Source organism: Syngnathus leptorhynchus, chromosome 16, assembly GCF_054491065.1.
Source record: "Syngnathus leptorhynchus isolate UIUO chromosome 16, UIUO_Slep, whole genome shotgun sequence".
Lineage (NCBI taxonomy): Eukaryota > Metazoa > Chordata > Actinopteri > Syngnathiformes > Syngnathidae > Syngnathus > Syngnathus leptorhynchus.
The window spans coordinates 8,912,870-8,926,183 of NC_141210.1; the positions used below are offsets into that span (position 1 = coordinate 8,912,870).

Consider the following 13,314-nt stretch of genomic DNA (forward strand, 5'->3'; position numbering starts at 1 on the left):
GCCACACCCTTCTTGATGTATGGTAGCACGGGAATTACAATCGACAGTGCAAATGCATAAATTAAGTGATTGGTCAGGTTCGCCCCGTAATGTCATGGGAAAAGGGGCAAAGACGTTGACGATGGCTTTCCAAAGTAAGAGCACAGGTTGGCGAGCGGACGCAAAAATTGTCCATTTGCATCTAAATCCGCCCGTGTTGAGTTGCTCAAGATAGCCGACATTGCTTCACAGATTATATTGCTTTGACTTGCCAGCAAAAATTAAAACTTTGCAAATATGCTCCATGAAAATGCCCAGTTAGAAAAAACTTGCCCGATGCCCGCATCCAAATTGGGAGCACCCGATTTGCCGTACCCCAAAAAGTTTGGTTCCGTGGTCCCCACAATGTGATTGTGCGAACTGACAAGATAAACATTATAGGCTCCTAATTTGTGGCACACAACGACAAGTCCTGAACACATGCCTGCATGAGTACGCACATTTTTCTTCCTCAAGAGTGATAAAATCCAGAAAGACACACACATGCACTCACAGTTTTTACAGGCAAAAAGGCCCCCTCCCCGAACTTTTTCATTTCCGGTCTCTTTTTCCCTCCGTCATGTTGCACCCACCCCCACTCTTCCCACCTTCCTCAACACAGCAGGCAAGCAGAAAGGCAGGCAGAGAGGCAGGCAGGCAGGCAGGCAGAGAGGCAGGCAGGCAGGCAGGCAGAGAGGCAGGCAGGCAGGCAGGCAGGCAGAGAGGCAGGCAGGCAGGCAGAGAGGCAGGCAGGCAGGCAGAGAGGCAGGCAGGCAGGCAGAGAGGCAGGAAGGCAGGCAGAGAAGGCAGGCAGAGAGGCAGGCAGGTTGTTTAATTCTTTCCAGATTGCGCCATGCCGCCGATGGAATTTAGCAGAGAGAAGCAGAGAGCGGCAGAGAGAGCGGCAGAGAGAACGAGAGAGAGAGAGAGAGAGAGAGAGAGAGAGAGAGAGAGAGAGAAAAGAAAGACTTGGGCAGTGTCCCACCCGGCCGGCTGCTGACCTAATACAGCGGACCCAAAGGGAAGGAGCGCCTGCTGCATGCTGGGTGTTCTCGGGTTACAATGACTTTTTTTTTTTTTTTTTAAAGGAAGCACTTGTAAGAGTGAAGAACAAATTGTTGCCTCATACTTGAACTCAACAGCGTCATTTGTGCGTAGGGACATTTTACAGTCAATGATGCAACACGTATTAGAAAACCAAACCTCAATTGTGACATTTGAGTGGCAATGAATGAAGACACGCTACAAAATCTTATATTGCCTCCTTTTGAAACACCAGACGGGGGTTTCTTGGACGACCACGAGGGGGCAGTAAACAACAAGCTGTCCTGTAACACGAGTTGGAGAAAAAATGCGGGGGCAATCCAACAATACAAACAAAATTAGATGAGCAAACGAGACAATAAAACAAAAATTCCCAATGCATGAAGAATATCGGCAACAAAAGGAACGCGCTGTTGATCGTTCCCTTTGTTGCCGTTATTCTGCAGCTGCCGAGTATTGACCTCCAGAAATCAATATGATATCGGATTGATACCGGTATTGGATGGTAGGCCTGGCTGCAATAACAGTTTCATATCGCGAGTCATTAAATTGTATCAAGCCACCCATTCTAAATAAAAAAACTTAGTTCAACTCGCATCTTTCATTCACTCTAAACCTCTACATGAGAATATTTTGCTTATTAATCAATCAATCAATCAATCAATCAATCAATCAATCAATCAATGAAACATATCGCAGATGCTTCATATTCAAAGACAATATCCATCCTCTTTGGCTCCTCAGAGCTTGCTAGCTGTGTTGAGAACTCAAAGCCAGCTAGCTGTTAAAAAGCTGCATAAATCCTTTTCCAGCTTTCATAAAAGCCATCCAGCTATTGCGGTGGCAAATATACTCCAACAATGTCAATAAAAAATTCAGAGAAAACCATTCATCCATCAATCCGTTATCTGTACTGCTTGTCTCCACGGGGGTTGCAGGCGTGCTGGAGGCCAATATATCCCATCATTCATCGGACAGTAGGAGGGGGGCACCCTGAACCGGTTGCCAGCCAATCACAGGACACACAGAGATGGACAACCATCCGCACACGCACTCACACCTACAGGCAATTTGGAGTGCTCAATCAGCTTACCAGGCATGTGGGGGGCGGGGAAACCGGAATGCCCGGAGAAAGCCCACACAGGCACGGAGAGAACATACTAACTCCACACAAAGAGGGCCGGAGGTGGAAATGAAACCTCACCCTCTGAACTGTGGGACAGACGTGCTAAAACAGTGCTCCACCCTGCCGCCCCTGAGAAAACCAAGTTTTTATCATTCGTCCTCTCTTGCAACCACCTGCAGATTATTCCCAATTGCACCCAGTAGCTCCGATCAACCAATCAGAGTACTGAACAATGGCAATGTCACTAGGAGCCATCGGGATGGTGGAGAATATTGATTGGTTAAAAACTAAACTAACATCGTTTCTAGTAATGACTGAATGAGTTGTCTGCCACGTTTTTTTGTGACACTGTAAACTGAGATCACAACATAGCAATGGTTAGAAGCTGGATTTTGCTGGGACACAGTTTATCAATCAATCAATCAATCAATCAATCAATCAATCAAGTCAAGTTTATATTGCCCTAAATCACTAGCAGTCTCCAAGGGCTCTGTCCTCTGCATTTAACCCATCCCCTTGTGATTTTGATCCATCCCCTGGGGGAGAGGGGAGCAGTGAGCAGCAGCGGCGCCGCGCTCGGGAATCATTTTGGTGATGTAACCCCCCAATTCCAACCCTTAATGCTGAGTGCCAAGCAGGGAGGCAATGGGTTCCATTTTTATAGTCTTTGGTATGACCCGGCCGGGGTTTGAACCCACAACCTTCCAGTCTCAGGGCGGACACTCTACTACTAGGCCACTGAGCTGGTGAAAAGCATATGACTGGAATTAAGGTCATGCTAAAGAGTGACAAATACAATGAGGGTTAGCAGGTGCAACTCACTCCGTGTAAACAAACTCATACTTACTAGCAGGCACATTCAGCAACAACTCAATGCGTTCCTTCCTTCCTTGTTGGAGGGTCCCAGCCACAGAGAACAGCTTTTGGCTTCATCACAAAGACTAATACTTAACTCGGAACATGCACATATTTTATTGCAAAATCGACGTGGCTACTACAGAAAACTGCAACAACAACAACAAAAAGCTGCAAGTTGCCAAGGCTTCAGACAAATGTCTCATTTTCACTGAGACAAAATCTTAAAACAACCTGGTGCCCAGAGCTTGAAATGAATTAAAGTTGACTTAAATCACATGAACACAAAACGATTATCAACTACTTGATGTACGCCAACTGTTGGGGTGATTTAGTGATGATTCTGTTGAAGGTAAAACCTATTTGGAAGGGACTCTCCCATTCAATTTTGTTGAAACATTTGGGCACATTGCATGGCAGTGGCAAAAGGAATTGTTGCATTTTTGGAAACATAACTCAACATTCAAGGTGTGATGACTCCAGGAGTTGTACACCAATGTTTTTTGTTGCTGCATCTGCATAGAGACAAACACAAGCAAAAGTAACAAAGACAGGTTTGCATTTCAGTGGGCCTGCTGGCGAGCCTGAAGGGAGACGATGACGACGACGATGAGAGACAGTGACAAGTCATAGCAAGCAAGTAGCACCAAGTTACACCAAGTACAAGTAGCAACAAGTTACTGGAAAATGTCTCACGTGGTGCCAGTACCATTGCGGCCGATGTGTCCTTGAACATGACAGCTATAAATAAATTGGGCAAAAGTAACAGGGACACACCCTCATTACCTGATAATCATCCTCTTTCAAGACATTCATTAGCTGGGGACGTGTTTTGGAAGGTGTTGGTGTTTTAGTTAGCAACAGAGTTACTCAATGTCTGTAAAGTTAATAGTTGTGTGTGTGTGTGTGGTGGCGGGGGGTTCACAGAGACAGAGTCAGGGTGACATTCGGCTCTGATACGGGCACCGCCGTTTTCAATTGTTTGCACGAGCCCCTCAATGGCTATGAAGCGACTTACTAAAATTGGATTGGTAGAAAATGCACCCAAGCAGAGGTTCGAACATGAAACCCAGAAGCGCTCAACTGTCAGGCACGGTGACATCAAATAATGGCTTGTTTTTTTCCTTTCTGTTCTCGGAGGCCCTCTTCTGGAATGTTCCGTATTCAAAAAGTCAGAGGAGACAAAACGGTTCCTCACGACAGCCACTCTCGAGGGTTGCTCCCATTCCTCATACGCGGATCTCATCATCGTAGTCGAAGAAAGACAAAAAGTGGCTCTCCTCTTCAGGCGGGGCACTGAAGCTGGTGCTGTCCGTGTTGGCCGAGTACAAGCGGGCCGCCGAGCCCGAGCTGGACACAGAGCGGCTATCCGGGTGCCGTAAGTGTTTGGGGAGGAACTCCGGGGTGCGGCGACCGCTGTGGGGCACCCCTGTCTCCGTCCTCTGGCGCGCTTCCTCTTCCTTCTCCGTCATCCTCCTCACGTTGTCTTCATGGTGGGCGCCGAGCAGTGGGGAGGTACGGCCCTTGCCACCCTTGCCTTCCTTGAGGTCAACGTCCTCCTTCTCCATCACACCCAGGATGTCCCCCAGCATGGACGGGCCCAGGTCCACATTGAAGGACGTAACCGACTCGGCATGCTTCATTCCACGCCTCTCAGGGAGCTCCTCAGAATCTGGCTCCGCCGGCTCCGGGAAGCGACTCCCGGCGGCCGATGCAGCGGTGGCTCCACGTTCGCTGTGCCGCTTTAGAAGACCTGGGGACAGAGTCTCGGCTGCCGCGCCGTGGTCTTCGTCCTCGTCGTTGAGGAAGGGCAAAGACATGGTGCTCTTGACATGAGGAGACGATCCTTCCAAGAGTAGCGGGGACAGCTCTCGCTGCTGGTCGACGCGGGTGGTGGACTGGGAGCGCTTGCTGCTGCGGAAAGCGCGTGACAGCAAGCCCGGACGGGGGGAGCCGGGGAAGGAGGCCGAGTCGGTGGTGGGTTGGCCCGAGCGCGTGCCCAGGAAGGAGATGTCTCCAAAAGCGTTGCCACTGTGGCCCACGTGCATGGTGTGGCGGAAGTCACCCAGCGGCGCGCTGATCATCTCCCGGCTCAGGTCGCTGCGGGAGCGCCGCTTCTTCCGGGAGAAGCCAGAGGCCGGTTGCTTCAGGATGGGCATGACGGCCGCAGCTTTGCTATCGCCCGAAAATCAACGCTTCTCAACGCTCACCGCGGGGACCTGAAATGACAACATGTCGGGTGACAACAAACACAATCCATTTTGGGGCATGCTTGGAAACGCAGAGACCACAACTCTCATCTGGACCTGCAATGACAACCAAAGAATAAACCCTCAAAATGATGACCGCACCTTAAGTGCTCATCTGTCTCGTGTAGTGTGGGACTCGAGAATTTGGCTGCTTCCAACTAAAATGTCAAAGGCTCACTATTCACAAATCCTTGCATCTCGTGTCGCTTCAAAGTCCTATTTGTGAGCGGGACTCCACCCACCCACCCTCACCCGAGATTGACCGAACCGGCTCCTGTTTCTATATGGCACATTTGAGTAGCTGAATCAAAACCAGCAGCAGTGCATGCAAAGCAATTGACATTTGCTCACTGTTGCATTTGTCGCTTTTTATGTACAGGCAGGCATGCAAACATGGTGTAGATGGGAAAGAAGGGGGGGGGGGCGCTGGGGAAAGCAGCATTTGGCGTGGAAATGGCGAGGTCAAGGCATGGGAGGCTAGACTTTGTAAACACTTGCTGACTGCACTTAGAAATTCTGTCCATAAAAACTATAAACAAAATCGATGACAAAGGGCAGCCTTGTCGGAGTCCGACCCTCACTGGGACAGAATCCGACTTACTGCCGGAAATGCGGACAAAACTCTAGAATCATGATACAAGGACCAAACCGCCCTTATCAGTTGGCTCGGCACCCCGTAGTCCCGAAGCAGCCTACACAGAATCTCCCGAGGGACACGCCCAACCAGTCCACAAAACACATGTGGACTGGTTGGGCGAACTCCCATGCCCCCTCAAGGATCCTGCCGAGGGTGTAGAGTTGGTCCACTGTTCCACGGCCAGGACGAAAGCCACACTGCTCCTCCTGAATCCGAGGTTCGACCTCCCGACGGACCCTCCTCTCCAGCACCCCTGAATAGACCTTACCAGGGAGGCTGAGGAGTGTGATTCCCCTTTAATTGGAACACACCCTCCGGTCCCCCTTCTTAAAGAGGGGAACCACCCCCCCAGTCTGCCAATCCAGAGGCACGGTCTCCGATGTCCACGCAATGTTGTAGAGGTGTGTCAGCAATGACAGCCCCACAACATCCAGAGCCTTTAAGAACTCCGGGCGGATCTCATCCACCCCCGGGGCCTTGCCACCAAGGAGTTTTTTTAACTACCTCAGTGACTTCGACCTCAGAGATTGTTGAGTCCGCCTCAGTCTCCAGGCCCTGCTTCCACAATGGAAGGCTTGTCAGTGGAATTGAGGTCTTTGAAGTATTCTCCCCACCGACTCACGACGTCCCGAGTCGAGGTCAGCAGCACGCCATCTCCACTGTAAACAGTGTTGAGGGTGCACTGTGTCCCCCCTCCTGAGACGCAGAATGGTGGACCAAAATTTCCTCGAAGCCGTCCGGAAGTCATTCTCCATAGCCTCGCCAAACTCCTCCCACGCCCGGGTTTTTGCCTCAGCAACCGCCGAAGCCGCGTACCGCTTGGCCATCCGGTACCTGTCAGCGGCCTCCGGAGTCCCGCAGGCCAAAACAGCCCGATAGGACTCCTTCAGCTTGACGGCATCCCTTACCGCTGGTGTCCACCAGCGGGTTTGGGGATTGCTGCCACAACAGGCACCAACGACTTTACGGCCACAGCTCCAGTCGGCTGCCTCAACAATGGAGGCGCGGAACATGGTCCACTCTGACTCAATGTCCCCCGCCTCCTCCGGGACGTGGGAAAAGCTCTGCCGGAGGTGGGAGTTGAAGCTCTTCCTGACAGGGGATTCTCCCAGACTTTCCCAGCAAACCCTTACAATCGGAGCCAACCCACCACCAGGTGGTGATCAGTTGACAGCTCGGCCCCTCTCTTCACCAGAGTGTCCAAAACATGCAGCCGCAAATCTGATGACACGACTACAAAGTCAATCATCGAACTGCGGCCTAGGGTGTCCTGGTGCCAAGTGTACACATGGACACCTTATGCTAGAACATGATGTTCATTATTGACAATCCATGTTGAGCACAGAATTCCAATAATAGAACACCGCTTGGGTTCAGATCGAGGTGCCGTTCCTCTCAAGTCTCACTGTCATTGCCCACGTGAGCATTGAAGTCACCCAGTAGAACACTGGAGTCGCCAGAAGGAGCGCCCTCCAGCACTTCTTCCATGGACTCCAAGAAGGGTGGGTACTCTCAGCTGCTGTTTGGTGCATAGACACAAACAACAGTCAGGACCCTTCCCCCCACCCGAAGGCGAAGGGAGGCTATCCTCTCGTTCACCGGGGTGAACCCCAATATGCAGGCGCCCAGCTGGGGGGCAATGAGTATACCCACACCTGCTCAACGCCTCTTACTGTGGGCAACTCCAGATTGGATGAGAGTCCAGGGGGCGATTATGAAGATCATGACAATAGCCTAACATTAGCTTACATCTCAAGTCAAGTCAAGTCAAGTTTATTTGTATAGCCCTAAATCACAAGCAGTCTCAAAGGGCTTCACATAGACAATCAATTGACAATAATTCTCAAAGCATCCCCTGATCTTAGGCTCCCAAAAGGGCAAGGAAAAACTCAAAAAACCCCTACAAAGGGAAAAATGAGAAACCTTGAGAAGGGACCACAGATGGAAGGATCCCCCTTTCAGGATCACCAGGCTGCAATGGATGCAAAGAGGGCACATAAAATACATCATATGGAAACCAAAAAGTGGATGCCCAGGCCAAAGCCAAGAGCTGTCGGAGGTGCCTTCGATTGTCCTGGCAGTGTCCTCCAGGAGGGTATTCCACTGCAGTTCCCTCATGGTGAATTGGTCCACGAGAATCTAGATAGCCATCGTCAGCATGGGTGTCACCTAACCACCTCCCCAGCCGGGGAGGGGTGGGGGAGTGGGGTCGGGGAGAGGTTAAAGGCCACATCATAGAAATACGTCTTTAAACGTGTCTTAAATGTTTCTACTGAGGTAGCAGTTCTAATATCCATTGGCAGGGCATTCCAGAGCTCTGGAGCCCGAATGGAAAATGCTCTAGCCCCTGCAGACATTTTCTTGGCCCTCTGTGTCACTAAAAAACTAGCGTTTTGCGAACGAAGGTTACGAGACGGAACATAAGGAACAACTAAGTCGACGAGATATGAAGGCGCTAAGCCATGCAATGATTTATAGGTTAACAAAAGAACTTTGAAGTCACATCTTAAATGGACCGGGAGCCAATGTAAATTGGCTAATATTGGGGTAATGTGATCAAATTTTCTTGTCCGTGAGAGCAGCCTCGCAGCAGCATTTTGCACTAACTGTAGACTTTTGATGCTGGACTTGGGAAGACCAGAGAATAATGCATTACAGTAGTCCAGGCGCGACGTGATAAATGCATGTATAATAATTTCGGCATCACTGGTCGAGAGGATTGGGCGAATCTTAGCAATATTACGAAGGTGAAAAAATGCTATTCTGGTTATATTTTTAATATGCTGTTGAAAGGAGAGCGTTTGGTCAAATATTACCCCGAGATTAGTTACAGTATCACTCTGAGTGATAATACGGCTATCCAGAGTTATAGCGGTTTCCTTAAATAAATGTTGATAACGAGCTGGACCAATTATCAACATCTCAGTTTTATCTGGGTTCAGACGAAGGAAGTTGAGAGACATCCATTGCTTGATCTCTGCAAGGCATGCCTCAAGATTACAACAGTCCCGCGGATCTGTCATTGATAATGGCATATATAATTGGGTGTCATCCGCATAACATTGAAAACTAACATTATATTTACGTATTATGTCCCCAATGTAACATGTTACTTTCTAAACACACATGCTTATAAAAGTAAAAACAGATAGCTCTGTGTTTTTTTTTTTTTGTTTCGATGTGGTCCGTTAATGTGAATACACAAAACCTTAAGATGCCGTCGCAGCGGGGGGGAATGCTCACGAGTCGCCGAGGCTAACGTTGCCCGGCCAACTGGCCAGCCGCTCCCCCCCCCCCCCATGTAGAAAAAATAATTTGACGGATTTACACAATTCACGAAAATGATACTTTCGACGGAAAAAAAACACAGAAATCCGCGGATCCGCACAAAATTCTCATCCCTGAATCAAGCGAGCTCGTCTTCTGACATTCCCTCATCAAGCCACGCAAGATGTCTCGCTTCAATTCCGCTGACTAAAACAACTGTGTTGCTTCCGAAAATATCTAAAAACAAAACAAAGTTTTCTTGCACCTGCAAACTAAGCCGTGCATGCTCCATGGATGACGTCATGATGGCGCAGAGGATGGCTGCCTCAGTGCCTCTCAATTTCTTTGTCTTATTTTGTGTGTTTTCTGTAGCCTCTGCTGTCCATCCTGGATCACTTTTACCAGAAAAGCGCTGTTAAACATCGGACAGTCTTCTTCTGGTATTTTTTCTCCTGTTCTCTCTGATACAGACTGTTTGTCGGAGATTTTAGCCGGAGCGGCGGTGCTATACAAGCTAGCAGGACGACGCGGAAAACGAGCCGGAGCCCTCGTAAAGCTGAGGCAGAGAGGGTTCTGTTCTGCCCTACCATCAATTCATCTGGCGAATGTCCGCTCCCTGGCGAACAAGATAGACGACGAACTGCTGCTCCTCACTTCAAGGAACACGGACTTCAGCAGATCCGCCGCACTGTAGTTTGTGGAGACGTGGCTCAGCGGACGCACCCCCCACCACACCGTGGAGTAAGCTGGGTTTCGGCTCATGCATGCAGATCGCAGCGCGGAGCTCTCCGGAAAATCTAATCTCTGTTTCTACATCAATGAACGATGGTGTACTGATGTCACGGTGTTGAAAGATTCTTGCAGCCTTCTCCTAGAAACACTTTTCATAAACTGCCAGCCATTCTATTCACCACGGGAGTTCTCCTCGATTGTCATGGCGGCTGTTTACATTCCACCACACGCACGTGCGAGTGAAGCCACGCAGATGCTGGCTGACCAGGTGGCAGACATGGAGAAACCTCTTCCAAATTCACTCATCATTGTTCTGGGTGATCTTAACAGGGCGAAGCTAGCACATGAACTCCTCAGATACAGACAGCACATAACGTGTCCCACCAGAGGGACACAGACACTGGACCACTGCTACACCGTAATTAAGAATGCACCTCTCTGCCAATACTGATCTTTCAACAGTGTGGAAAGGTCTGCAGAGCATCACGGGCTTCAAGAAACGAACCCCCCCGTCCTGTGGAGAGCTAACCAGCTAAACAGGTTCTACTGCAGGTTTGATCGGCCCTCCCAGTCAACAGGACCTCCTGCAGCCCAATCTCTCCACCCACCCCCACCAGTTTGCCTATCAGGCAAACAGGTCGATGGATGATGCGGTCAACATGGGACTGCACTACATCCTGCACCACCTGTACACCCCAGGAACGTACACCAGGATCCTGTTTGTGGACTTCAGCTCGGCAATCAACACCATCGCTCCAGACATCCTCCAACAGAAGCTCATCCAGCTCGTGGTGCCTGCCAGTGGATCACCAGCTTCCTGACCAACAGGAGACAGCGTCTGAGGCTGGGGAGCATTACATCTGACACCCGGACCACCAATACTGGCGCCCCTCAGGGGTGCGTCCTCTCCCCACTGCTCTTCTCTCTCTACACCAACGATTTCTCCTCAGGTGACTCTCCTGTGAAGGTCCTGAAGTATACAGACGACACCACTCTCATCGGACTGATGCGGGACGGTGATGAGACTGCGTGCAGACAGGAGGTGGAGTGGCTGGTCCAGCTAAAACCACCTGGAGCTGAACCCGCTCAAGACCGTGGAGATGACAGTGGACTTCAGGCGAGACCCTTCACCACTTTCACCCCTCACTATCCGCAGTAATGCTATTCTCTCCACAGACACCTTCAAGTTCCTGAGAACCACAATCTCTCAGGACCTGAAATGGACCGGCCACATAGACTCTGTCTGGAAGAAGGCCCAGCAGAGGCTGTACTTCCTGAGACAGCTCAAGAAGTTCAACCTGCCGCGGGAGCTACTGAAAACCTTCTACACTGCCATCATCCAGTCTGTCCTCTGCACCTCCATCACTGTCTGGTTTGGATTGGCCTCCAAACAAGACAAGCACAGATTGCAACGGACAATCAGGACTGCAGTAAAGATAATTGGAATCAACCTCCCATCTATCCAAGACTTGTACTTGTCCAGGACTAGGAAATGTGCAAGCAACATCTCTACAGACCCTCCTCACCCAGGTTGCAGTCAGTTTGAACTACTCCCCTCCGGACGGCGTTATAGAGCTTTGTACGCCAAAACCAGCAGACACAAAGACAGCTTCTTCCCCCAGGCTGTTCACACCACTCTCAGAGTCTCAGAGTCATTGCTGTGCAATAACATCCTGCTTGCTACACCTTTTTGTGAATTGTCTACACCAGGGGTGCCCAATACATCGATCGCGATCGACCGGTCGATCGCGATCTAACGGTCGATCGACCAGTCGATCGACCAGTCGATCGCCAAGCTACTATTGGTTGATCATATGACATTAAATTAAATAAAAAACAATTTTAATTTTTATTTTGCAGTTGACGCATGTGCAAACAACGGCGCTAACAACAAAACACAAACACGCTAGCTCGCGAGTTCCCTCCAATTGTCAGAACCCTGTTTTTTCTCTTAAACTTAAGAAAGGGTATAGAAATGAGTGAGGCAGCTGGACTTTTTTTTCACAATGACATTGAATCTTGAATGTCTCACATCCCAGGAGGCGCTCACCGTTTATGTTGGTATTTCCCGGAATGCGAAGGAACCAGACGCCACGCGCACTCACGGCCTGCAACCAGCACATGAAAAAAAGCCAAAAGCAACTCACATTGACTACAAGCACCGAGCCGAGACAATTTGTGGAAGACGAGGAAACCTGCGCAGGCTGGTTTGAAGGCTACACCCACGGGTCGCCCGAGCCTCGTACATTTAAATGTGTGGCGGCCTCCACTGACAAGTGACGTCCCCAGGTGCGCTCTGAGAGCTCAAAGATAATACGGTGAAGGAGGCCGAGAGCATTGTCTCCCGGTGGCAAGGCGGAGCGTCGACGAAGCGCATCAGCTGAAACACAGCCGCTCAGATGCAGAGAGAGCCCCCACTCACCAAATGGAAATTTCTCTGCTAGCCAAATAGAGTTCCAAAAAGGCCACGTGGGCTACATTTACTTACTCTATTGTAATCACAATAGTGCATTAACGCCTCCTAATGGATAAGAAACTGGAACACATTCCATTTAAACCGACGGAAGAATCTTAAACGACACGACATGCAAGCAAGTGTGCAGGCAGAGGAACAATAAGGGGATCCGACACAAATGCATCAGCTGCCACACGCACACACACACACACACACACGTAAGCGCACATCAGCTGCGTGCGCGCGCGCGCACGCACGCACGCACGCACGCACGCACACACACACACACACACACACACACACACACACACACACACACACACACACACACACACACACACACACACACACACACACACACACACACACACACACACACACACACACACACACACACACACACACACACACACACACACACACACACACACACACACACACACACACACACACACACACACACACACACACACACACACACACAGCCCCTTCTTCAGGACCCAAGCTATCAAACTCAACACCTGACATCATTAAAAAAAAAAACTATGTCAAACAGGAGTGTTAATGCTAAACAATGAACACGCTTACCTTAGCATCCCAATGCTACGTTGAGGCCCCCAGCAGATTGGAAGGGAGGAGGAGGGGAGCCTTGCACGCCTCCTGTCTGTCGGTCTGTGAAACGAGACGTTAAAAAAAAAAACACAAAATGGACACTGGATAAAGGAAGCGAAGCCGCGTGGAACGTAAGTGGCTTACTTGGCGTAGCTGTCACGTACTCCGAGAAAAGCACCGCCACTTTGGCACCAAGAATTCAAGTCTCGCTTTTGTGTGCGCGTGCGTGCGTGTGTGTGTGTGCGTGAGTCAGCTTCGCTTGGCCTTGCCCCCCTCCCCTCGGAGTGAGCCTTAAAGATACAGAGCCCCGGAAATCAAA

The 13,314-nt window shown here is 50.0% G+C and overlaps 1 protein-coding gene across 6 annotated transcripts; it reads right to left on the reverse strand.

Annotated features, from left to right (window-relative positions):
- Positions 1-3,141: 3,141 nt before the first annotated feature.
- LOC147044751 (cdc42 effector protein 4-like) lies at positions 3,142-13,286 on the reverse strand. 6 transcript variants are annotated; one of them, XM_085933146.1, is made up of 5 exons: positions 13,140-13,286; positions 12,972-13,055; positions 12,175-12,308; positions 11,979-12,036; positions 3,142-5,262 (listed from the first exon to the last, which is right to left on the reverse strand). In XM_085933146.1, exon 5 carries the CDS (start codon positions 5,200-5,202, stop codon positions 4,273-4,275), a length of 930 nt encoding a protein of 309 aa, XP_085789272.1. In that variant the 5' UTR covers positions 5,203-5,262; positions 11,979-12,036; positions 12,175-12,308; positions 12,972-13,055; positions 13,140-13,286; the 3' UTR covers positions 3,142-4,272. The 6 variants fall into 6 exon arrangements, 5 of the variants coding, with proteins under 5 accessions (XP_085789272.1, XP_085789271.1, XP_085789273.1 ...); XM_085933145.1 differs by having other exon boundaries at positions 12,124-12,308; XM_085933147.1 differs by lacking the exon at positions 12,175-12,308.
- Between the last annotated feature and the right edge of the window lie 28 nt (positions 13,287-13,314).